This window comes from Rhipicephalus sanguineus, chromosome 6, assembly GCF_013339695.2.
Source record: "Rhipicephalus sanguineus isolate Rsan-2018 chromosome 6, BIME_Rsan_1.4, whole genome shotgun sequence".
Lineage (NCBI taxonomy): Eukaryota > Metazoa > Arthropoda > Arachnida > Ixodida > Ixodidae > Rhipicephalus > Rhipicephalus sanguineus.
The window spans coordinates 124,171,380-124,197,961 of record NC_051181.1 but is presented as its reverse complement, the minus strand read 5'-3'; the positions used below and the strand labels follow the sequence as shown (position 1 = coordinate 124,197,961).

The 26,582-nt window shown below is 47.8% G+C and overlaps 1 protein-coding gene across 2 annotated transcripts in view; it reads left to right on the top strand.

The window, feature by feature from the left end:
* LOC119396335 (protein lin-28 homolog) overlaps positions 1-20,408 on the top strand; it is a 64,474-nt gene extending 44,066 nt beyond the window's left edge. The window contains exons 1-3 of one of the 2 annotated variants that reach the window (XM_037663513.2): positions 12,631-12,700; positions 14,327-14,499; positions 20,087-20,408. In XM_037663513.2, coding sequence (XP_037519441.1) covers positions 14,339-14,499; positions 20,087-20,405 — 480 coding nt within the window. In that variant the 5' untranslated portion in view covers positions 12,631-12,700; positions 14,327-14,338 and the 3' untranslated portion in view covers positions 20,406-20,408. Of the gene's footprint in view, positions 1-12,630; positions 12,701-14,326; positions 14,500-20,086 lie in introns of those variants that run through there. The other variant, XM_037663514.2, reaches the window with a different exon arrangement.
* Positions 20,409-26,582: the final 6,174 nt, after the last annotated feature.

Genomic DNA, 26,582 nt, shown 5'->3' with positions numbered 1-26,582 from the left:
GGTGATACGAATCTCACGGGACGACCAAAAATATTCGTATCATCCGAAATTTGTATCACCAGAAAGCATGGAAAATCAGCATGCGACAAAAGAAAGCTGGCGTACATTTTCATTTATTGTTTTTCGGGGCCGCAGCAACGTCAGCAAGAACCCTGAATGATTGTCAGTTAGGTTTTTAGATGTAGGCAATCATACCAGCACTCGTAAATATGCGGCCCGTACGCGCGTGTTTGATTACCGAACCAGGTGCGTTGTGACAGCAGTAGCCCCTTCAAAATTTTATTGCACGACAACAGCGAAAGTAACAAAAGAAGCGCTTTTATGCGATGGATCAAGGCCACGAAATTGCAGAACCACGGTCCTGTGTTATGATTTTGTTATCGCGGGTGTTTGGGTTGTTTTTTCGGAGATTTACGGCCGTTTCCGCACAAGTGCGACCTCAACGGTCGCGCATGTTGACGCTGTGAGGCCCGACTCCTTCGCCAAGACCGTCCTCGCCTTCTTTCGGCCCTCGTCCACCTCTCATAGGATGTCTGATGCACGAGGCAGGCACGTGTAAACACAGTACAACGACAGCAGCCCGCGTCGACGCGATAGAAAAAAAAAAAGCATGGCGCTAATGACCTGTGTAATCTAAGCGCGAAGGCACACGGAGGCACATAAGATCCTCAAAGATTCGTACACACAGTCTGGGAGGCCGTGATGAGTCTGAAGGTTTATTCTCACCGTAAGAAAAGTGTTTTTCTTACACCGTGATTCTGACGATTTGACGGTGCGGCACGCATGCCCACGCTGGCGTTCCCGCGCGCTCGCACGTGCTTGTCGCGTCTTCCGCGATAGCGCGGACAGCACCACCTCGTACCCATGGGCGGTAGCGTACGTTCGTATCAACCGTCGCTGTGTGAAAATCGGTTCGCAACAACCGTACTCCATTACATTGCAGGCCAATGGGCCTTGGCCGGGACCAACGACAAATTCGTATCACCCCGAAATTCGTATGAGCTGTGATCGTATCACCGAGGTTTCACTGTATTGCGTTTTTCTCCTAAGCTGTTTCAAGCAATGCCGTGGCTCTGTGCTAGGACACCTGCTTGCCACGCAGGAGGCCTGGGTTCGATTCTCACTCGATCCGAAGGTTATTATTATTTTATGTGCGTCTTTCCCGATTTTTCGCACATGGACGACACTGATTTCCCGCTAACAACCAACGACACCGACAGCGGAATTTCTGCGAGAGTAGCTGTTTAGCGCTATCGTTAAAATGGAGCCGTGCGGCAGATAACCGGTGCATTGTTGTAGAGAGGGGGGAAGGATACTCCCCCCCCCCCAAAAAAAAAAAAAATAGTTTTGCATGTGTACACGACACTTACAAGTGCACTCACGAACATCATCGAACCGAATATTTTTATTATTTATTTTATGTGCACCTTTCTCGATTTTTCGCTCTCGGACGACGCTGTTTTCTCGCTCACAACAACGACGCCGACACCAACGCCGACACCAGAATTTCTGTGAGACGAGCTCCTTAACTCTATCGCGTGTCGAATTCACCCCCCCCTTCACCCCCCCCCCCCCCTGAAAGAAATGTCTGGCTACGCCCCTGACAAGTCCAGACGGGGCCTATCCCATAAACTATAAGTATAACGTAAGATTATATCAGCCTTTATTCCTGCCTGCTCTCACGATTGCACGATTTTCATCATTCGAGCGTGTATATTCCTTTTTTTTTCATCAAAAGAACATAAAATATATCGTACTTCTACACTTCATTCCACGGTAATGCTAGGCAGGTGTTTATTTCAAATCGCTTGCTGCGTATTTACAATAAGGGGGGCGTAGGGATTGCAGCTGCTCCGAGAGTCATATCGCGTATAAGCAGCTGTCATCTCCAACTCGGCTTGTCAACAGCTAGGCGCGAACCACTAACCCGCGGTGAGCTCTCGCGCCACTCCGGCTGTCACATCAGAAACAAAAGACCACACAGGCATCCTCGAGAAAGCTAAGGTGAAACTGGAAAGATAGAATACATAAGAGAAGAAATCACGGACACCGTGATGTAATGAGGTTTCCACGTGCACCAAGAAAGTGTCTCTGTAGTAAGGAAGGGAGACGGGGTTGAAATGGGGGTCGAGGAGGAATCAAATAGGTTTCAACTCCCCCCCCCCCCTTTTAAAGTACCCCCCTCCCACCCCTGCACCCACAAGGGGGCTTCGTCGCGTCCCCTCCGTTTACTGTGCTGATGCGCTTGTTATCCTGGCGACGGCGGCAGATTGTCAGCGATGCCCCGCCATCTGCGGTGCATGGCGTAGGCCTATCCCCGCCTTCCACCTCCGTGCCGCCACCGCAATCTGGCATTCCTGTCGGCGGCCGACGCAGCCGCTTTGCGGGCGAGAATTCGCCTAGCGACGTGCACGTGACTGGCAGTTGAAGTTGGGGGCTCGCTTCCACGCGCACGTGCTCGCGTAGAGTTTGCTTTCGCTTCTAAAAGCGTCAACGTGTCCGCGATTATCGTACCTTTCTTTCTTCCTTTATTTTCCTTTCTTTTCCTCTTTCTTTCTTCCTTTCTTTTTTTTTTCTTTCATTCTTTCTTTCTTTCTTACACGACTCTGCCTTCTCCTGCTCTTCTCGTAATCCTTTTTTTTTATTCTTTACTTCTATAAGCAAAACGTTCTATGTCTCCCATAGTTTGCATGGATCGGCTGTCTCATCGAGTATAAACATGATCATAAATCAATATAGTCTAGTGAATCCATTTGATGGGCTGGAATTGTCCCCACTACGCTATGTTTGTCTTCCCCAATAATGTTAATTAATATGACCTATTGCGTTGGGCTACGCCAGATGCGGCGCAGCAATTTCATTCTGTATGACGACCAGAGAGCGAGTACTGCGGGGAATTATAATCATACTGACGTTTGCGTGCATAGGCGTGTGTGTGTGTGTGTGTGTGTGTGTGTGTGTGTGTGTGTGTGTGTGTGTGTGTGTGTGTGTGTGTGTGTGTGTGTGTGTGTGTGTGTGTGTGTGTGTGTGTGTGTGTGTGTGTGTGTGTGTGTGTGTGTGTGTTTGGAGCGAGCGGGGGGGAGGGGGGCATGTGAGTGGGTGGGTGCGGGTTGCGTGCGCGATTATGCCCACCAAATTTTGAAATTAATTGTTTCGTGTGCGCCACCGTGAGTCTCATGCGACTAATACGCGTCTGTTGCTTGTCTTCCAACGAATCGCGCCGTATGAAAGTCACCAAGAATATCCTTTGTTAGAGGGGGTCCGCACTGGTGGTTGCGTCGCGGAGAGAAACTGTGGATCCGCGCATCTTCCTTAGAGAAAAAGCAAGGTGGCCTCGTTCTGTCAAGAAACCATGCACTGCTTGTGTACCCCCTTACATGGCTGTAGCTACCTTTCAAACAAAGATAAAAAAAGAATCTAGAGTACCTACGTAGCTATTGCGACCAAATGCTCTGCCTGCACTCACGATGCCTCCGAAACATCCAGCAATACCAACAAGACAGCCGCGTACGCCGGGAGTGAGCCGGTGGTTGCGGAGCGCGGAGAACCGGGAGGTATACGATTGCAGATGATTGAAATGGAAGAGGAGAGATTTCTTTTCCCGCATGCGAGGAACGGGAGCTCGTCGACGGCCCATTAGCCTGAGAGTCGCGTCCCCGAAGCAGCAGTTTCCATAACTCCGACGGCCGCCGATGCCGGCCGGAGAACAACCGTTATCTACTTCTTACTTATAAGCCGGTGAATAAGGAAGGATCTCGTCCCTCTGGTGTTCGCTTTCTTTCTTTCTTTCTCTCTCCATTTCCTTCTCGAAGACCATCTCGTGTTTCCCAGGAAGGCTGTACTAGGCCGGGTATATATTGTCGTCGTCATCAATTCTCTCCGACTCGATTCACGGAAGAGAACGCGCCGTTCACCAAAGGGCCGTCCATCTCTCTGAAGCTAAGCAGGAGTGCACGGCCGTATAGTATACTTTTGTTTCTCAGTCGAATAGGTCAGGTTTCTAACGAAGCGAACGATGACGTCAACAATCGCGGCAACGGATCGCAGCTTTGGTAATATTCGAGGAAGAGGGACGCATTCGAGCTACGGCTCGGGTTGCCCTGATCGAACTGCAGGCTAAGGTATTTGGCGGATGCCGGGTATAATATATCAAGGAACGGTCCCACACTAAAAAAGATGGCTGTGCTTTCACTATACGCTATATAGGGCGCGCAGCAGTGCACGCTCGAGTTTTCTCAGCGAACTGATTTTCATCGTGGCATGTGTCTCAAGACGAAGTGGTGTATCTCAAATGCCGGCATGTCGCCTGCCTATGGGAATGAGTGTGGAAGATATTGGGCCGCTTTCCCAGCCCCATTTGGATCATTCTGTGGGCTGACGATAGCCCACGGTGGTTATGTCGAAGACTATATAGCGGTTGTCTGATTAGATCGAAGGTACAATCGAACCTAGGGATAACGTAGTTTGATACATCCGCTGTTCGTTGTAACAACAGAGATAAAAATTGGCACTAACAAATCGCCACTCTGGCTTGCGCGAAAATCTTAGGTACAAAAAAAAATGTAATAAGCCAGCTTCGAATTAGTGGTGTCAAGCCTGAAGGAAGTGCGGAGCTGGCCCTCTCACGGAGAACAAAATCCTCTGGCCCTGGCCTACCCGGTCTTCAGCACGAGCCGCTCTGGGGGCGTTGTTGCGGTTTCTTCAAGCAACCGGACTCAATGTCAAACTGTGACTGTTGACAGAAAATGTTGCTGTGTAGTACTTGGACTACGGTCATGGCTTTGTTTGTTTGTTTTGTTGTTGTTGTATTTCGTCGCGTGCTGTCGTCACATCTCTTCTGCTTCTTTTTCATTCTTTTACGTCCCCTTTCCCCTTCCCACGCACAGGGTAGCAAACCGGAGACTTCTTCTGGTTGACCTCCCCGTCTTCCTTTCTCTCTCTTTTGGCCACGTCTAGGCGGTCTTCTCTGTTTCTCGTTATTTTTTATCGTTCTTTTTTCATCTTTCTTTCCTTTTCTCTCTATTTCTCTTGTCTTTATTGTCTCCGTCTATTTCTTTCTCTCTCTCGCTCTTTCTATCTGTCTTTCTTCCCCCTCTCTCTCTATTTCTCACTTCATCTTTCTAGCTCTATCTCTTTCTGTCTATATCTTTCTCTCTCTCTTCTATGCTATGCATACTGCCTTCCTCCTTTCCCTCCTCCTCGTCCTCGCGTTTCTCCTCCTCGCCATCACTTCCCTTTCCCACTCCTTGCTATACTGTACTACACAAGGCCTACTAGAGTGCCTGGATAGCCGAATGGTTACGATGCTCGCCTTCAGCTCGTGGGTACGCTGGTTCGAATCCCGCCTCGTGAAGAAATATTTTTCGCCAAACATTTTTCTTTCTTTCTATCTCTCTCTCTCTCTGTACTCGTTCTATTGCCCATCCGGCCTGCGTTCACATTTATTTGAAGTAGGATGTCGCCGTATTTTGCAACCAAATTTTTAGTGTCACAACCACATTGAAAAAATGTGGTTGCGAATTGTCCTTCAATAATTATCTTGCTTTCTATGCTACGTTTTAAGTTATGAGGCACCAAATATTTCGTCGTTACAGCAGATATCGCGGCATCGTTGGTGTTTTAGGTTTCGTTATAAAAACGATAAATATCGTTAAAACGAGGTGTGGCCAAACAAAGTTCGTATTTAGTTCCCTATAACCGCTAATTCGCTTATATCGGTGTTCGTTATAGCGAGGTACATCTGTAGTTGCATCGTGAGTGACAGGAATAACGGCATGTTGGCGAAGTCAGAGCCCAGCTACGTGGCAATACACCCTACATTAGGTGAAACTGATTGGGTCGGCATGAAAAGAACACGAGAGAGGTTATCAGCAACAAGCCTAACATACACACACACAGGCCTTACTTTAGTGTCACAGAGCCATATGAGGGCCTCCCTTCTCTATATTCCTAGTATTCTTAGTTCCTTTATTACACAGCTTCAACAGGAAAAACGAAGTTGCGAGGATTACGACTTGTGCCCGGAGATTAATTGGCGCGATTAGTGCGGCTCGTGTCTTAAGAGGAACGTGTGTACAAGCGGCTCGTTAGGTTGCCAGGATCTGGGCGATTATCGGTCGAATTCGCCCCGTTTGTGCAGCATTATTTTCTGGTGTCGACGCTCTACCTGTACTCTCTTAATGTAGCGGCCATTCCAGGTGAGCGAAGCCGTTAGCTTCGGCTATACAGCAATGAAACAAAGGCAGGAAATGAGCATAGGTCGCGCGTGCGTATACACATGTCGCCCAGACTACTGCAAGAAACCACCAAAATGTTGGCTCTTACGTAGACACAAGCTGTCTTGCGCCCCCTAATCTAAATCTCTGTCTGTTTACGCAAGAGGAACGCTTGGCAGGGGCTACTATGGGCGGCTTGACCAAGGTGATCGGAGAGCAGGGGAAAGAAAAGGGACAGTGGGGGGGTCAAGGCAGACCGTGACCCCACCGGCGGCAGGCAGCTGGCCTCTGGATTGTATGCATCAACTTTACGCTTTCTCGCACGCGCTGTCCACGTGGGTGCACGCGCGTGTGTGTGTGCAGACTCGAAGAAAGGCAGCAGTAGCTCAGGTTCGGCACGCGCCTGCGCGCACACCGCTGCTCCAGACGCGTATTCACACAAAGTCGATCGAGCCCCGTGTTGTCCATCATTAGGTGAAGAGGGGCGCGAGGGAGAGGAGAAAGCCTGCAGAAGAATGGCGGCGCCGACAGCGGCTGCAGCGAATACCAGTTGCAGCCGGAGGAGAAGGGAGGCCTTGAAAAGGGAATAGGAAGGAAAGGAAAACGGGAGCGGAGGTCAGCGGCGGTGCGGCACGCTTTTTCGTGAGCGGAACGAAATAGGAGGTCGGCTTGGGGACGTAAATAATGCCGGCTTTTGAAGGAGCGGGCGCGTGCGCCGTCGAAATGTATACAGAGGGAGGGGGGAGGCAGTCACGAAAGCGTTCGGCGATACTTTCGCTTTCGTGCCGTCTCCTGATCGTTCCTGTTTGCTTGTGCCAGATGAGGCATTTCTATATCCCAGTTTTCCCTGCACCATCCAAGACATAGAAGATGCGATTGGAGTGATGTAAGCCTGCGGGCGCCAAGCGTCCTTCCGAAAGGTCGACGGGAGAGGAGACAATAGACTGAAGGCGCTCGAGCAGCAGGTAAATCAGAGAGAGGAGTTCGTGGGGTAGTAACCAAACAGGGTCAGGAAAAGACGGTCTGCGATCCCTCCCTTCACTCGTGTTGACGCCCGCTTGACTGGCGGCCGGTGGCGGGGGAGGACACGTTCGCTTTCAACGGTCACTCGCGCCCCTGGTCCAGATGCGGACAGCTGGCCCGAAGGCGGCGCTGCCCAGGCGAGGTCACCGCGGGTTTTAGTGCCGAGAGGAGAAAAAGGAATCGTGACCCCCAGCCTCCTCCTCGCCTGCTTTCCATCGGCTGACGCTCCCCATCTACTATACATCCCGCTGTGTCCTTAAGCCTCAGTGTTCGAGCCCGGTGGGGTGGCTGGCGCTGTCGGCGCGAGTGACCACCGGCCGTTGTTGCGTGCTGCCACCTTGTGATGACCTCCGTCACTCCCGTCTGCGCGTTTCGTCAGTGTGCACAGCTTACGCCTCGCCCCCCCCCCCCCCCGCCCCCAACCCCCCTCTTTTCCCAGAGTCCGTTGTCCCTCGAACAAGCCAGCCGTCTTCTGGAGAGTCCTTTACGTCTCCTGGAGCGACGTGTCCGCTCCGTGAAGGGGATGTTTTCATCCCGATGCTTCGACCGTTGACTCCCCCCTGCCCCCAGATTCGAAGGCGATCTCGAACCGAGATTGGCAGGGGACTTGACGACGAGATACCTATACTGTATAACCGCGGTTCTGCATCCAGACCGCACGAGTTCCCGTCTCCATTTACAGCACGCCGCTTCTGCCTGGATCGCATCGTGCCCTTCTCACAGACTCATCTGGAAGCGGTCCCTGGTTGCGGGGATTACTGTTCACTGTGGACCGCCCTTACAACTGATTCCAAATTCTGATTGGCACCACTTGAAAAACCTCGCGGTTCGAAGAGATATGATCCGCGCTTTGTTGCGCTGCGCTGTAAAACTTGCGTTGCGGTGTGGGCAATATTTTGCAGCGACTCTGCGTGGCCGCGGTTCCGAAGAATAGTGTGGGCAGAGCCGCAGGGTGGATTAGGAACAGGATTAAGACGAAATGTTGTGGCCATTTGTACAATAGCCCGCGCAAGCGCACTGATTCTTTATTGTACGCGCGTCCGTTTCGTTTTGCTTGCTCTCCCGCAGAAAACTGCGCACCAAGTTTTCGGACTCTAGGTAAGGTGTCCCAGCTATAGCGTCGGCCAAGCTGCTTCTCGTTTGCTTATTGGCTACGCTTGTTGCGTAATCAGCGGTGTAACTCGTACGCATCATATTGTACTGCTTACCGAAGAGGTCAGATGACCAAACACAGTTTAGAATCCATTGACCGCACATGAGACAAGTTTTTTTTTTTCTTGTGAAGCTTGACTATACGTCAACAAAGGGGGTCATCCCCCACGTACACAGATTTGCCGTGCAGCTGGGCACAGTTGACATATTATAGCACCGGTCGCATTTTCTCGGTTCAATGACTTCTTGCATGACTGTCTTAACTTTTCTCCACAAGATTTTGTCGAAAGAAAGAAAGAAAGAAAGAAAGAAAGAAAGAAAGAAAGAAAGAAAGAAAGAAAGAAAGAAGAAAAAAGAAAGAAAGAAAGAAAGAAAGAAAGAAAGAAAGAAAGAAAGAAAAAGAAAGTCATCGCGCAAGCACCGACGATTAGTGATTTTCTTGCGGTGATAGCATCTTCATCGCTCTGCTCGATGAATAGTTCGACTGGTTGCCTTCCCTTTGGTGCCAGCTAATACACCGGTCATGTCTCTTACTTCGAGAGAAGTTTCGTGAATCTGACAGAGCTATTTACCTTACCAGTATAACACATTTCTATTTTTCCAATATAAGAGTAGAGGTAGACCGTAAAAGCGCTGCAGAGTGCACAATGCTATAACTTCAATGGGAAAATAGGTTGTTGTTATAAATCTGCTGGCAGTAGCATAATCATCAGCATACGCCGGTTATCTTCTTTTTCTTGAATAACAGTGGCACGCAACAAAGCAGGAAACTGGGCAAGCACCATGCTGAACTGCCACCGTGCTAGAATCGCCAGATATTGTCACGTTGTCGTGACGTTGACGAAGGCCGCAGTTGGCGTGTTCAAGATCAAACTTTTTATTTGGGCGAACTTGTGCCCGGAAAATGTAAACACCAGATACAAGCAATTCACGCTGTGCACTGATAGCGGCGAACAGTGCGACGGCCGTCGGTAATCTCTGATCTACGGTAAGGCGCGTCGGTATTTATACATACGGCATCGAACATTCGAGCCTTATCGCTGGTGGCCGCGTTAGTTCCAGAAAAACTCAACTGTTCGCGTTTGCGCGCTCGAGCTTATCAGAAGATTCTGAAATAATCTGGAAGATTCTCAGACATTCGGGCGTGCCGTTTGCGCAAGGCAGTGGTTATATACGTGTGACGGACCAGTAACAAAAAAAAAGAGCAAAAGAATCGCGCGTGGCAATGGGTTTTAATGTCTCGCGTTGCTCCTCAGGTTCTGTTTGAACCAATGTGCGACGTATGTGTTTAAGTTATATTTCCGCGTATTGACGCATGCGTGCTAATATATGTGTTAATTTTTTTTCTGTTGCCTTGATTAAACTTCATTTGAAAGTGAGAGTACGTGTTCTGTTCTTCCATGTGTCTCCGTCTTGAGTGCGCGCTCTCCAGTAATGAAGAACAGTGGCGTTTACCGAACCGCTATAAGGCGTCGCTGTACCGCCTCCGTCCGTGTCACCAGCGTCTCTGTATTGCGTGAAAGTATTGCAACGCCTGACAGTCGGCGAGAACTATCTGACATCTACGACACACCGATAGTACGTGCGAACGGTCTCCGTTAAAGTTTGCATTTGTTTGCATCGAGCAGATTCTTTACCCGACAGTCTCACACGCACTGCTAAGTGCCTAATGAGACGGGTAGTATAGGATGGCTGTCGGAAACCGTTACTGTCCTCTGAGGGATCGTTTGTGCCGAGGAACACTGACGCGGCGGCGCCTGTGCTTAAGGGAGATAAATTGAGGGGGTTGCCCTAACTTCATGATGGCTGCGGAATCCGATTAGACCTATGGCTCTGGAAGGACCCTCGGACTATATACCCCTATATATGGTTGCTCGCGCATGCGCGTACGTATTCGCCGTCTTCTTTCTTCTCAATAACGCACAGTTTTGGCCACCGAAACCAATAACGGCACAACAAACAAACAAAACAACGAAGTGACGAGTGAAGGCACACAAGGTCTGGCGTTAAGCCTTAATCGTGGTAGGAAGGGTGCATGGGTGGAAGGGGGGGGGGGGGAGTGGGGTGAAGGCCGAGAACATGCTGAGACCGAGAGTCCCGTCTCGCCGACTTCCGTCCGAAACGGGCCGCCCGCGGAGAGCGCGGAAGTGGTGACCGGAACTTTGAAACAACCGCCCCGGAAGCGCTCCATTTCCGCGAATGGCCGCTGAGCAAGGGAAAGCCGCGCGCAGTATGTTGTTGACCGCTGTGGCTATAAGCTACAGCCCACGTACGGACCCTGCCTACCGGATTCCGTGTTCATCACTTCTCCTCTGGCGCGCTTCGCAAATCTAATAACCTCGAGCTGGGGTATAGTGGCAAATGAAAATATATGCAGCAACTCCATCTTGTACGCGATACGAGGAGTTTGGCTTGAAGAAATGAGCCCGCCACGAAAGCCATCGCGCGCTCCATGGCCGTCTGTATGAAACATTATTTGCGGGTTCCATCTAAGACACATGTACTGTAACGGACAACAAGCACGTGAAGAGGAAACTATAGCAACTGATTTATTGTTTGAAAGAGTGGAACTACAGACCCAGTTTCCGCGCACGCGCAACTCGGGGCCATCATCGGTGGTCAAACAAAGTTGCCTGTCACGGGTTCACTTATGAGGAAGATGAAGAAATTGAAGTGTCACTGACATCCCCTTTCTTGGGCATGAGCGATCTCCTGAGGTTAAGAAGAAGACGCTGGATATTTCCTTTTGATGAGATATTCCCCCATAAGCTCTTATGCTGTCCTGTTGCCACTAATACGTTGAACCTTAATCCGAGTAAAACACGCGCATGTGTACCGCTCTAATTCGTCTGAACGCTCTCTCATGATGGTCATTTGAACTGCGGATTCTCTGGGACATGCCGCGACTGGGAAACATCTCTTATGTGTTGTATGGAGCGCAGAAGATACAATACAAAAGCACTGCAGGAAACTGTGCCGATACGGGAACCGCAACGTACATTGCTCATATGGCAGTCGGCCCGCTACTGGGGATCGCGTTGGGTTCCAACGCTGTCACAATGCGGGGACCTAGGTTCTATAGCTTTCATTGTACATACCATAATTAACCAGCTCGGTGTTACCATGACATTTGCCAGTGGCGAAAGAAGTGCGGTGGCCGTCATGCCAGACCACTATTGCTTCTCAAGTGCTGCGCGCTGTACAACAGCAAGCACGGCAAACATAGTATCGAACTTCCATAAACTTGACCCATCTGACATGAAAGAGCTGTGACGTTTTTTTTTGCACAGTTTCACGTATACACTTTACGTTTTACTTTCTACACCTATAGAGGGAGCTTTCATGGGAATCATATTTCGCCGTATTATCGTTCGACATAGCCGTCACCTTAAGGTGCACTAGTTAGGAGACTTCGGGCCTGGGTGGCCCTCACACCGGCTGTCGTCTCAGCGTGGACGTGGACGCGTTTACCGCTGCGCTCTATGTGTCCGTACTACTTTGTTGCAGTGATGCAAGCAAATGCATATCATCTTATGTGGACATGCCAAGAGTTACAATCGGAACGCTCCAGTCACCTCCAGCAAGCCGGCCTTCATTGCAGTAACACAGTCAGCCATGTCCGCTGGATACACGATAACAAATTCCACAAGACGCGGCTTCACTTCGTACACAACACCGGTCTTACGGCAGACGTATAATACACACATATACACAAAAATTAGTATGCCTTAAGGACAAGTCTACATCGCAATAAAATAAAAGAAAAAGAGTTCGATGACCACTACATCAATCACGATATGATGATGATTATGACGAACCTAAATATTCATGGGCAATGTTTTCGTCATCTTCTTCGTCTTCCAGGGCTAAATCAATTAAAGCTTGCGGTGCGAACACCCGGCCTGTCTTCTAACGTTCCATAGCTCGCATTGCTTCTTCTGCCTCTTCTTCCTTCAGGCGCAGATGATAAAAACGTGAGCACGTAATAATGAATTCGTTCTGAGATTTATCGGCGATCGTTACAAGTATTTTCGCCTGCACCACTACAAATACTTTTTTTCCGCATTATAATTTGCTTATCACAACTGTAACAGATCTATAGATGTCGCTTTTGAAGGCATTCAGATCGATAGGCGAAGAGAACGTTCTTGGGCGGAAGTCGACAGTCAGTGCCGTTTGCCCCGTTTTTGAGGAAGACAACGAAAAGGTACGGACCTCAGTTTTATGAGCGCTCCCGAATTACCGACGAACTTCGCCCGTGCTTTGCCGATTCGCACGATTCACTCTCGTCTAAGCCGTTTTCTGAACGCGTGAACGCATGGCCATGTGTTTACCATCGACTAATCTTTCTCGCGCGATGCGTTTTGTGAGGAATGAGGCGGGTTCCACGCGCCAGACACCGATTCGATCACCCAGCGAGATCTCGCGTAGCGGAGACAATTACCTTAGCAAGTTTTACTTCCCGCTAGTTGTTCTCGGAGTACAATTGAAACTCGATCGAACGAGACCCGATCTCACGAAGTTCCCGATCTAATGAAGAAATTTTCATTCCCCGGCAGGCACCAATAGGGTTCGATGCTGTCATCAACCCGAATTAACGGACTAACTCGGTCACCAAACCCGATTTAGCGAAGTTTTTACTGAAATAACTGAGTGGGGGAAAGAGCAGTGATTTCCTTCAAATTTTGCGAAGGCGGGTTTTTCTTCCGACATCCGCTCTGACGCTGTTCGCGTTAAAATATCTCGGCGCGCTAGTCACGGCCCTAACTTTGTTTTGAAGAGGCTGAGCGGCGAACACGCGCATGGAGCAACGGATTGGGCAGTCGATAGCGCTGTTAAGTATCAAGTGGCGCTAGGGCCAGTGGTGGTTGCTTTCGTTATTTCGTGGTTCATGCGACGGATAGCTCTGACCGTTTCCTCGCGTTTTTGTAGCTCGGCCTGCTCGCGCGATCACCGCATTCATTCGCCGTGTCTTTGCTTATGGGTAACCTGTCATAGCCTCACGTGACCTTATACCTGGCCCACGTCGCCCGCACGTGCAGCCTTCCCATGTCTGGGCGACGTAAGAGGCTCCACGTCCAGGACGCCCTCCGTCTGACTTCGCGGGTTTATCACTTTACGTAGTTCGCGAACTTAACGAACCAATTCGCGCGTGGTCATCACTTCGTTAAATCGAGTTTTAACTCGGTTTAATGACAGTAGTCAACGCAATTACTGGTCCAAACTACGAAGCGTCGGGATAGTTGGTGCTGCGTAGTTGGTCTTTTGCAGAGCGCGAAGCTTTGACGACAGACAGCGCTGACGTCAACGCTCTGTGTATGTCTTCGTTTTGTCGTCCTTGTCTTAACGCGCCCGACAACATCGATTACGCAAAATGAGTTCGTGTCTATCACGTGATCCAAGCATTATACACTCCCGGGCAATGTAAATATCAGTTCGTGAATGCCGTTTACATCTGTTCGTGTAATCTTGTCATTTGATGCGAGCAGCACGAATGAGCGAGTATTGCAACAAAAAGGTTCGTTTCAAAAGCACATCCTTCCATATATTTGGTAAACCACATGATAGAATGTGCAATAGTGTTAGCCAATGTTGCCCAAATTATGGCTAAATGATGTCAAGTATTGGCTAGCGTTGTCTAAGTGATGACTAATGTTAGCTTAGTATGACTAATTGATTCCAACTGCTGGCTAAATTATTGCTAATGTTGGCTAGGATTGGCTGACTGCTGAAATGTCGGCTAATATTTACATATATGCTGGCTATGCTATGGCTAGCTAAGCGTAGACAGCTGGGCTAGTGGGCTTTGATTACAGCAGAGCAAGACGATACTGGCAAAGTGTAAGCAGTCCACTGTTATAACACCAGAGTTGTCATCGTTCAATTTGAGTTCGATAATCGATCGAGTTGACCTGTCTTCGTTGTGCTCTCTGCAGTCGGTGATCCAGATGTCCGGATTCAGGAGCCTGGGTGACGACGAAGAGGTGGAGTTCGAGTGCAAGGCCTCGGACAAGGGCGTCGAGGCCACGGCCGTGTCGGGACCCGAAGGGGGCGACTGCAAGGGCTCGCACCGGAGGCCCATGTCCAAGAAGCGATTCCGCAAGATCAGGTATGCGTGCCGGTTGATACAACGATGCAACATAGCATTTCCTCGAACGCATATTCAAATACTCATAACAAACTATCTCTCTACATGCCCACGAATCAATCTGTCGAAGATCACTTTTGGGCAGTGTAATTCACCGCTAGTTTTCTCTGCCCATGTTATACGGCCTTTCACAGAACTTGAAGGTGTGTGTCTGCATGCGCAAACAGTTTCTAAGTTTGCGAAAAAGAGAGGAAGATTTCTGACGGTGCAATGTCCGTCAACTTGCAAGGGGACGTGTTGGAGGTTCAAATCCCCTGCCCCCCGAGATTTTTTTTCAATTCTGCATGTGTATACATACATGCACACGTAGAAACACACGCACAAACACACATAAATGATGGTTCAACCCCACCCCACCCCAAAAAAAAAAAGTTTCTCGGTACGCTCCTGGTCCAGTCCTAAGCGCTGTTCGATTCTGTTTTTGTAGAACCAATGGAAGCTGTCTCCCTTCCCCCCCCCTTTACATTTCCACCATTTAGCCACGCGATCGCGTCAGCCACGCGTTGTCTGTGTCGACGCGATAAAAAAGGGGACAGTGGGCACGCGCGACAAGCGGCCGTATATAAAGTGCCTTTCACCCTACGCCGATGATCGTGTGGCTTCTGCAGTATACTCTCCGATTCGTCCCAGTTTAATGGCTTCCACGTCGATCGGCTGTCGCCAGCAAGGCGCGTGAGACGGCTGTGAGGTCGGGATGGGTCTCCTAAGTAACGACTCACATGGGTGCCGCTAAGACTGACATCGGGTCCCGCACAGCACGAGCAAAAAAAAAAAAAAAAAATAGAAACCTAGCGGAGTGTGTAGTGTAGGCACCGAAGTCCCCTCCGTGCGTTCTTTCGCGTGCTGGAGTAGGAGCGAATAGAGGACTCGGGGCTGCGTCGACATTCGATCTGCGGGATGGAGATGCATGGACCGCGACGAAAATCGCACAGTGCATCCGCGTGTACGTCTTCTCGATTGTTTCTAGGCGTCGCAACTTCGCGAGTTACTCTATTGTCCCTACGTGCCTCCGATGCATGGCTTTTGGCCGTCTGTGAACTTTGTCAAGCTTTCTTCACGGTAAAACTACATGCTCAATACGGCTTTACTTCGTTCCATTGTTTCTTTGTTTCGTTTATCCACTTGTGACTCGCTGCATGCTATCGCGGAGTGACGAAGGCTCCATAAATCTCGGTCCCTCTAACGGCTCCGCGAGGAATTCTCGGGTAGTGGACACGAGGGGAGGAAGACAGCCACGCTACGCGCGTCCTGTTGCCAGGCCTGAGCGGAGGCCCTATACTTTTCGACGCCCCGCCACGGTGGTCTAGTGGTTATAGGGGTATTCAGACGGGGGAGGAATGCTCAGGGGAGACGGGGGGATTGCGTATCACGTGACCGCGACGTCACGGATTAGCGAGTGGGCGTGACCCCCCCGCGCCTCCTCGGAGGAGACGGGGACGTTTTCCCCGAAAGGACAAACGATCCCCCTGCGGTGGGGGATGTGGCGGAATTTCGGGCTCTTGTTTGGCCACATTGTTGCACTTGCTCCTGCAGAGAGCGGCAGTGGGTGTCCGGTCTGCAGCTGGATTAGGTAGCCACCCTAGCCGGATGGTCGTCTGCAGCTCGTCGTCAGCAGCTCGTCAAACGGGTGGTGCAAGCCACCAGAGTAGTCTAGTAACACTGGTCTCCCCCTCCGTTCGCCTCGTCCGTGTGAGTGGGGGGCATTTGTGGAGACCTCTCCTCGCGAGCTGACGTCACTAGGCTCCGCCTTTACCCCCCGAGCATTTCTCCCCCGTCTGAATACCCCTTATGGCGCTCGACTACTGACCCGAAGGTCGCGGGATCGAATCCCGGCCGCGGCGGCTGCATTTTCGATGGAGGCGAAAATGTCTGAGGCCCGTGTACTTAGATTTAGGTGCACGTTAAAGAACCCCAGGTGGTCAAAATTTCCGGAGCCCTCCACTACGGCGTCTCTCATAATCATATCGTGGTTTTGGGACGTTAAACCCCAGATATTATTATACTTTTCGAAGCTTTTCTCGAATCTGCGCTGCTACAGGAGTCCGACGTGCCGCAAGCATCGCGTGATCTCGCGTCTGCTGTCTGTTCCGCTTCCATAAATAGTGTGACTTTCAAGCTTGTGCTGGTTGCTGTATAGAGAAGGTGGACGAAAAAATAGTACTAGTTTATTGTTCACATGACAAAAGAAACGACAAGCTTCTCTCAGTCCTTTGTTCTCTTTTCTTCTTTATTCTTTTAACCATAGCACATCTTCGGTAGCCTGCAAGAATAATCATGATACCGCTTGAGCTTTGTTCTCCATCTTGCAAGGGACTTCAAGAAGCTCCAAGCTCAGCCTGCTCATTCAAGCATCAAGAGGCAACGATAGCATAGCGTGCTAGTGCACATGCTTATTCATGCGCCCGAGTGTTTCCAGACCTGCATCCGAGAGATCTAGCGTATATCTAGATATTTATATCTGAGGCTTACACGTGCCAAAACCACCATATGATTTTGAGGCACGCCGTAGTGAAGGGCTCCGAAAATTCGTACCACCTGGTGTTCTTTAACGTGACATCGCACAGTATACACGGGCCTCTAGATGTTCGCCTCCATCCAAATGCGGCCACCGCGGCCGGGATTGAACCCGCGATCTTCGAAGCAGCAGCCGATCCCCGTAACCCCTGTATCGTCGAAGTGGACGGGAGGCGTAGTGTGCTCCGTAAAATGTTTTCTTTAACAGCGTATTGTAGTCGAGTATTTCGCGCTGTTGTGTACTGTTATTACATTTTGACTTGGGTGCGTGCGCCTATGCAAAGTGCGGGCTTCTCTCCTCCTTCTCACTTTTAAGTCCCTTTGCCCTGTGCACACTCTTAAAAAAAAGGTTGTAGTACTTACTAACTTCGGTTTACTAACTACTTGTCACATATGTTACTACCCTGTTAGTAAGTGCGGTTAGTAACAGGGAGGTTAGTAACCGTTACTACCCTCGCCGTTACAAACGCACTTGTAGCGGTTACTACCCTTCTCGTTGCTAGCTAGTAAAATAGGTAGTAACGGTTACTACCTAAAAAAAATTAGTAACCGTGATCCTTTCGCATCACGAGTCTCTTGTTTTTATAACGGTCAAATTCGCGAGCATCAACATTGCAGTATATCATTAGGTAATTATGCACAGTATGTCATGAATCAGAACAGCACACATACACAACGACAAGGCTACACGGCACGTATAATTCATAAGCGGTTTCAGGAGTATATATAGCCCTACCTCTGGGGTACGTAGCTGGTGCCGGTGAGCAGCTAGGCTTTAGGAGAAATAGTTAAAGTTACGCAACTATATTTATATAGCGTACAATTTTATTAGGGGCACGAGGTAACGTAGCGTAGGACTTTTAATCAAGTATATTAAGACAATCAATATGTTATGTATATTTTGGGTAATATCACCTCAACATTGCCTAATATACAAGACCCAACACGGGGTACTCAGCTTACTAATATCGTCTCAATGATCTTGAATGGATCCCCGTGCTAGTGAATAGGTTGTAAAGAGCTCGTAATAATAACTTCTATGATTCGTTTAACAAGTTCATTTAACAGGTGCATCGCAAAGTTAGTAACGGTACGCAAGAGGTAGTAACCGTTGCAACTTTTAAGTGTCTGCTAACGTAGGTAGTAAAAAGGTAGCAAAACGTTAGTAATGGTCCAAGAAAGCTAGTAACAGCTGTTGTTACTATTTGCTCGTGGTTACAAGCTTTTCCCTAACTTTTTTTTAAGAGTGCACGACAGCATAAAATTTCGGGCGACATGCAATCAGACTCAAATATCAATTCCTCTAAAAATGTTGGCCGTACAAATTATATGTCTTCAAGCCATGATCAAAAAAAGTGAATACGAGAAGGGTTTGAGAAAAGATATTAAAATATATTAAAAACTTTCACTCAGTGAGTGAATGCATGTTTTTTCAGCACTGTGAAGGGTTATAAGCAAAGTAGCTTTTTGTTACGAACTCGAGTTAGTAACTTGGCTGTTTGGGTAGTAACAACACGCCTGTTGCTTTCGAGTTTGTAAATGGTTAGTAACTGTCTCAGAGAGTTAGTAACAGTGGCTGTTACTAACATTTTCCTTCCAGTTACTACCTTTTTACGAACTTTTTTTTAAGAGTGCAGGATAGATTAATTGGGCTCAACCTGTTTAATCTCCACACTTTTCCCACGTTGTGTAGAAGCGTAAACTAGTCACATGATACAGCAGGTACTCGTCTACTGTAACAGTATATAATGAGTTTTGCGAATGTACGCCTTTTATGCGCATTGTTCATCCCGATTACATGTTCTGGGTGATGACCCTTCTAGAAGAATGCGCTCACGGGCTCGTTGGTACGTTTCTTGGTACCTATACTAAGTATGCACAGCGCAAAGAAACGAAGACAGATACACATAAACGTCCTGTTCGGACTGTACGAGGCAATCACGACTATCTGTTCCTCTGAACACAATGGATTACACCAAATCCGTGCTATCTGGGTCATGACTTCTTTCTCTGCGTCTTCACTCTCCCTCTCTCTCGTCAGCGAAACGGTGTGCCTGCAAATGTCCCTGCATATCACCTCTGGTATACCCGGTGTTACTTTTACACGAAGTCCCATACGCATGCATTTATCATTAACTCATTAATAACGATGGCCTCGTTCCGGCAGACTTGATGTCTTTAGGTAGTATGCGAGGGTTCACTGGCCAGCTGCCAGCTCGTAAAAAAAGATCGAGATACGTGGCTCCAGCTAGCAAAAAAAAAAAAAACAAACAAGAAAAAGTCCCACGCTCGTAGCCTTGGGTACGAGCGGCGCTAACTGTCCTAGGTTTACTCGCGCAGAGATACCCAGTAAAGTATGCGGGAAAGCGACCGCCGTAGCTCGATTGGCAGAGCATCGGACGCTTCATCCGAAGGTTGTTTGTTCTGTCCCTACCGGCGGGAAAGTTGCTTGTTCGCCCAGTTTAATCGCTTTCCGTTTATGTCATAATTACTGAATAGCGAAGTGGGCGAGGGGGTTACGTTGACGGTGAACATCAGCAGCGCGAAACACTCAAGTTCGGAAATACAGGTAAGGGAGGACTGAGGAAGCGATAGAATGATGAACACGAGAGGACGACCAGCAGAAGAGCTTGTGTAGGGGCTAGCTGAAACATGAGGGATGAAAAAGGTAGCTTCGAAAAGTTCACAAAGACGGCAGACAAGAACGACACAGGCGAAGTGCACTTCGTGTGTGTCGTTGTTGTCTGCCTGTTGACTTTGCAGCGCTGCCTTTTTCATCCATGATGACGACCAGCGCTCGTGTTCACTCTTTCGCTATACCTCAGTCCTCCCTTACTTGTATTTCCGAACTTTAGTGCTTCACGCTGCTCATCTTCACCGTGGCATAATTAGTACACTTCTGGTAAAGACTACAATCTCATGTCCCCGATGCTTTCCTTGGCTTCAGTGTCTGTTTATTTAATAAGGTTGTGTGTAACAAAAGGAGAGAGCCGTTGATCTATTCCCCCTTCTTTCGTTCACTCATCTGACGCAGATGCTACAACTGCGGTGAGTTCGCGAACCACATCGCGGCCAAATGCACCATGGGACCGCAGCCCAAGCGCTGCCACCAGTGCAAGTCGGCCGAGCACCTGATCGCCGACTGCCCGCAGCGCGAGGACAAGCGAGCCTCCAAAGGAGGAGGCGCCGTCGCACCCGCGACGACGACGACCGCAGCAGCAACAACGCCGCCGACGCAGCACGTGAGCACAAACGGCGATAGCAGTCTTCCAGAGGAGCCCCTCGACAACGCCGCGACGGCGGACGAGGCCGTGGATAACAACAACGCCAAACACGCTACGCCACAGCCCTGAGAGTCCCAGAAAAGATGGCCCCTCGCACAGTTGTCTCTGTTTCTTCCCGCTTCTTTTTGTTTGCGGGCACGTCAACACACACACACAAAACAGCAAGGCGGCGCTGCTTACCGAAAGTCCCGGCAACACTTACACGCAGCCCGCGAAAACTCGCGGAACGCGAGAGCGAGAAAAGGCAGCGTGTATAGAAACGTTGTCTCATTGAGGAGTTTTAGAAACGGCGAAGCCAAAGTGTTTAGCAGACGACACGTCGACTTTGCGTACTAATGAAAGCCTAAACAGTGATGCGAGTTCATCGCAGTGCGTCTGCTGGTGCACCACGTCGACACAGTACTTACGTTCACCGTTTCCAGAAGCTCTCTATCGTCCTGTTGTCGGTCAGGAATTCGTGAGCTTTGGGGCACCGCCAGCGCAGATTTATATCTGCCCCGTGAAAAAGAAAAAAAAAAGGGGGGGGGGGTGTTTGGTACCACTGACGGGAACGGACGACGGCACATTTAAGAAAGTGATGTTTCTGTCACGTGAACAGTTGCGTGTACCCGCTGAAAGCAGGCTTGAAGTCCCGTAGTGATTGCACGAGAAAGTTCAGGCAGCCGACTGGGCTTTGCTGTCGCTGTTTCAGAATTCCTTGAAAGGTTAAAGGTATATAATTGCGGGAGTTCAGAGAATACTAATAAAATAGGAGGAGTAGGTAAGGAGTCGCTTCGCATAGGAGTCGGTAAGGAGTCTAGCATTGAAGTATCTCTCGGAGAAGTCTTGTTGCCCACAGCACCCCGGAAACCTCAATTACGGGTCTTATTTCACTTTGTACAAGGTCGTTTGAGCCACACAAGCTAATTCATTCAACTTGGCTTTAGGCACACACTGGAAGTGTTCTGACGATTTCATTACGCGGGAGTAGTGTTATTTGTTCCCTACTTAGCTTCATCTTCAAAGTAATAGTGTGCCGGAGTAAAGCTACACCGTTTGTGCCCAAAGAGGGCGAATATACTCCGTTGAAGGGTGTCAAATTTGCAGAAGACGGAGGTAAACGTGGGAAGAACAGTGTAACATTCGCAGAGAGTTGTTGGCATTCTCCTTTCTTGAAGTAGACTAACCCAGTTTCGAAGCTGTACGTGTCTGGACATGTGGGCCAAACCATTGCCTTCAATAGCAAACAAAAGCTTGAAAGAAGCAAAACAGCAGGGAACGAAGTATCGGCGTTAATAGTTATCACCCAATTTTGTTACATTATAGACAAGCAAATGCTCGGGAGCTATCTCCAGGAATGAGTGAACGACTATCAGCGTGGCAGAAGAAGAAAGCGACAAAAAAAACGCCTTCATGTGTGCACAATCAAAAGAACGACTTTACAAAGTACCCAATAGATACTCACTCGCCGAGCGCAGTTTTAGCAGTGAGATTGAACGTATGAGAACCACTAAAAAGGCGGCTGGTTGGTTGGCCGGTTGGTTCCTCGAGGAATGGCTCAACCCGCTAACCCACCACGGGGGATCGGCCATGAATCGTGCGGCAGTAACCATGCCAGCATTGTTGCTTAACGCTTCGACGTTTTGACGAAGCTCAAACACACGTTTATCATTGATAAGCCGAACGCCGAAGCTTCCCATAGAGAGTTTGCCCAAATACGTGCCATTGCGTAAAATTAATGTACTCTCATTGATCGTATGAAATTTGACATGTAGCTTATGAGTAATGCGAGTTTCTGATAACTTGTTTCATTCGTGTCAGCACACTCACATTTGCAGCTTGAAGATCTGTCCGCTTATACTGTAAACATGCAAAAAGAAAAGCGAAACTTAGACAAACAAAACCTGGAAGGCAGCCCATCGCCTTGAACTTTCCTTGCTCTGGATAGCTTTGACAGGTGTTTAACAATGGCGGTTAACGATGGTAATGTTGATAATCCAAGCATCTGGCACATGATTATCTTGGTGTAGCTCTCGTCTTCGAAATAGTCACGTGGTACGAGATTCACAGTGCCAAACAGCGCTTTTTCGCTCCTACATATCACTTTCATGTTATTCTATCTCGATCGCGCTAGAGGCATTGTGCTCTGATGCAGACAGCGCGGAGAGAGATATGATTTTCACGAAAGTTTTCGATCTATAGAACACAATGGGCGAGGCACCTGAAAAGTGGTGCGTTGGTTGCGCTCTTGATAAGTTTATCACATGGTTTTTTGGCCGGCATTGTTTGTGAAAAAAAATTTAGGGAACAAAGTACAGTCTTTCAGTTACTTCTTCCTTCGCATCTACATTTGTAACCACTTTATAAACAATTTACTTTGAGGAATTTCTCGCAAGAATAACGAAATCATTGTGAGAGCTATCCCTGCCCGACTTTGAGCCTAGTTATCATTGCTGTGCCAAAAAATAAGCTGACCGCCATGCCAACGAAATCCGCGCTTTCGAGTCGTGTCGTTCAGCTGTTCAACCACGAGCGAATACAAATCTGTCATCGAACGTAATGCGGGGTGCCCTATATCTAGCAGAGAATCTCCAATATCATCTTTGAAAAGGGACATGCGAGGAACATTGTACATTAGAACAAAAGAAAGTAACAATAAAAAAAATTAACCGAGACGCTTCTATCGGGGCGTACTTCGATACGCTGCCAATCTGTCGGGTTGGTTCAATCGCGTCTGTGTGTATAATCACCTCGCTGAATGCGCCGGAAGTATGTACAGACTGAAAGAGAACCCTGTTGCATGGTGACCACAGTTGTGTAGGACTTTTTTCTGAGGCCGTTTTTTCTTTCGTATTTTTGTTTATTTTGTTTCTTTTTTTATTATTCAGTCATTTGACGATGTCGTTGCTTCCTTTCTTCTCCAATCCCGTTTTGTGTGCGGTGACTCGGGCGAAAGAAAAAAAAAAGCATAACTTGTGTGTGTGCGTGTGTGCGCATAATGTGCTGGATTATGCGCGCTCTGGGCGTGCAGTGTAACGGTCCCAAAGAAGTCTATAATTGTGGTCTATAGAAGACGACCCCCCGTGTTAGTTAAGGCTTCAACCGAGCGGCCACCGTTTCACCTTGTAAAATGATGTTTCAAAGGGACATTATGAAGAAAAAAATGTTGGTTTTTAGAAAGGCCAACGAGAGTTGTGTAGTTCCATTCTTTCGAATTTCGCGCCAAAAAACTCCAGCGTCAGTAAGTCGATATGACGTCATAATATTATATAACGTCAAAATTGATCACGTCATTCTGATGTCCTTAGTTTCGAAGTATTTGTTGAGTACTTAAGGTCATCGTCACTCATTAAATGTTTATGAAGTTCGATAAGCTCAGTCTTTCGCACCTTTCTATGATTACAATGCGGTCTGTCTATGCCTAAAGCCTAACGCTAAAATGAAATGGTCTAGAGCAGATGCGATGTCAACTGGAACGTCACCGCGACGTCATTGATTCTGCGAATGTTCTGGCATATCAACTGGCGTCTTAAACTAATGAGTTGTTTAGTATTCTTGAAGACGTTTTGATTTATGTAGCTCAACTGATTTTTCTCTTTAATGTCTCTGTAAAATGCAAGTGTGCTCGCTTATCAATCGACCTTCTTTAACTCCTTTTTTTTACGTGTCCTCTTGGAAGTGGTGTGCGAGTTTTGAACGTTTGGTCACCTCATATCATATCTTATCTTTGCGTTTTGATTCTTTTTGACCAGCTTTGTTGATCACAAACTGTTCGTTGAAAGTTTTATATTGCTTGTTAGTTAAAATCCTTGACCTCCGGTGAAAAGTGATAACGCGAAGTTAGGTTGAGTTAATTACAAAAAAAAAGAAACTGTGGGGGATTCACGTTACTTCATTACAAACAAGAGCCGTGCTCTTGGTTATTCTACTTTGGGGTTGTGTACAGCTCTTTGCAACGCAGGGATCTTGCGAATGAAATGCTCAATTATCATCATCATTTATAGACCAATCGACTACAACGACCTCTCCGTGTGGAGATGGTTGAGATTTTTTAACCGGAGGCCAAGGATGAATCCTTATAGTCTAGCTGAAGAAAAAAAAAGTTTCTAGTTTGCATACTCTTTCGTGCTTTTCTTTCTTCTCTTCGTTAGAAACAAATATATTGTGTGTGTGAAACTGCCACGTGACTCTGCTACACCGCGACGTTAGCGCATTCACACGTACTCAAATAAACCTGTGAGTGTATAATAGAACACCGTTTTTCTGTAGGCGAAAGACAGGTTGTAAAATTGTTTATATGAAATGGACTCTACTATATCGATGTTTTATAGTCTCGGTTTATAGCACGCAGCGCCATTTAGAATGACGCGAAATGCGTGCTTGAACGAGATCCTCTTTGGGGGCCGCCGAAATAAGGAGAAACCGTATGTACACGCTGGGTTGTTTGACTATTGTTTGCCGTATTCCACCGGCATGAAATTGAGACGTGCGCGGGTTGCTATGATGGTATGAGCAGACAAATGAAGCATAATGAGTATTGACGTGGTAGTATAGCCAGAATTTGGTTGCTAAACATAAAAAGTTTAGTCCTAATCCGAATCCTAATCCGAAACGTTTAGTATAGCCTTAAAACTTGACCTCTAACGCTTATCGTGCGTGTCAGGTTGCATCTGCGCATGCGTAGTACGAGCGCGCAAGTGTCATAACCCTCAGTTCAAGTCGTAACGATATGTCGGAACTTAGACAAGAGCCTGAGCGTATACAAGCTGTGAGCAGCAGGATTTGTCGCAATACATTGTGTTGTTGCACTCCAACTTCAAGTGCACGCTGTTGTGTGCCTCATTTAACGGTGTAATACATTTCCTGAGTGCTTGTTTGCTCATAAAGATTCCGTGGGCACCACTGATTATATAACATCGCTTTATTTTCCTAAAACCTATATGTATCAAACATAATTAGAGCTTTCGTAAACTATAGCTAAGCACATCTCCAAATATTGCTCGAAAATGAACGCTAAAATGGTGATAACTTCATTCCTACGCACGTGACGCGGTCAAATGTTCGGAATGTGGAAATGAGAAGAAAAATAATGAACAAAACAAAACAACTTGCTTGTGTCTCAATTCCTGCCGGTGTAAACATTGTGAGCGCTTGCTCAATAGTCGTTGCTTCTCTACTGGCCTGTTTTGTGAACAAAGCGCACAAACATACCTGCTGCAATTTTCTAAGTGAAAAGAATGCTTGAAGTCACGTATTTGTTACACACTACGTACACTTCCTAAGAACTTGCACCTAATTCAAGTAACACTTGTTTAAATCACTGAAGATGCACTTAAAATGCAGCAGTCAAGACAATCCGATGCTCAGGCTTCGCACATTTGGCACAGCCGACTAAGCAAACTGTTCATCTGATCAGGCCGAGCTAGGTGCAACAACACTATAAGTCTATAATTCAATTCATACCAGCACTCACCGCGCGGCATACACATTGTCCTTCGCGAGGCAACAACACAGTCACCTAAAATTGTCCAAACCTTAGACTCATCACAAAAGAAATTGAAAAGCAGGTCCCAACAGAGAAGCAGCGGTTGTCCGTAATACTCGGCTTTGGGCGAGTCATTATGTATGCACATACACTCAATAGACTGCTAATTTATGTGTTCATAAATTGAGGGGTTATGGGCAATTAACTGTGAATATATTACCGAGTATTGGGTTGACATAACTAAAACACAATTGCGTTGTATCACGCTCCAAAGTATGTCTATCCCAAAGGAAGGCTTGAGCGTGTATCATGCTCAGCTTTAGCTAATCCCTAAAGGTTCAGAAATCACTAAAAAAAAATAGTAAGGAAATAGGATGACGCCCATATTTTGTAAAGACGGGCAAAACAAATCTCTCCCTGCATTTTGACCGCGTGTTTTGTATAAAATTTTCTCCGATAAATAAAAAGAAACATATAGAGAAAGATTATATGGGTTTGTTATAGAATGGTGAGGTCGCGCAGATTTAACTTCTTGGTGTTGTTTTCGTGTTTGGTTGCGCTAAGTTTTATACAGCGAATAGTCCCTTACGAAGAGTCGCTATTGTGTTATTGTTTCGCAATAAATTGCTCTTTCTTTTTATCAGTGCAAAGATGCAAGATGTAAGATCTTTCACTGGTTGTCTGAAATGCTGCGTGGACCCGTTGGTGTGCTTTTGTGCCGCGTCATGTTCTGAACCTGCTTTGTTTGGAGCACATGGAACAAAATGATGGTTGTATTTGTC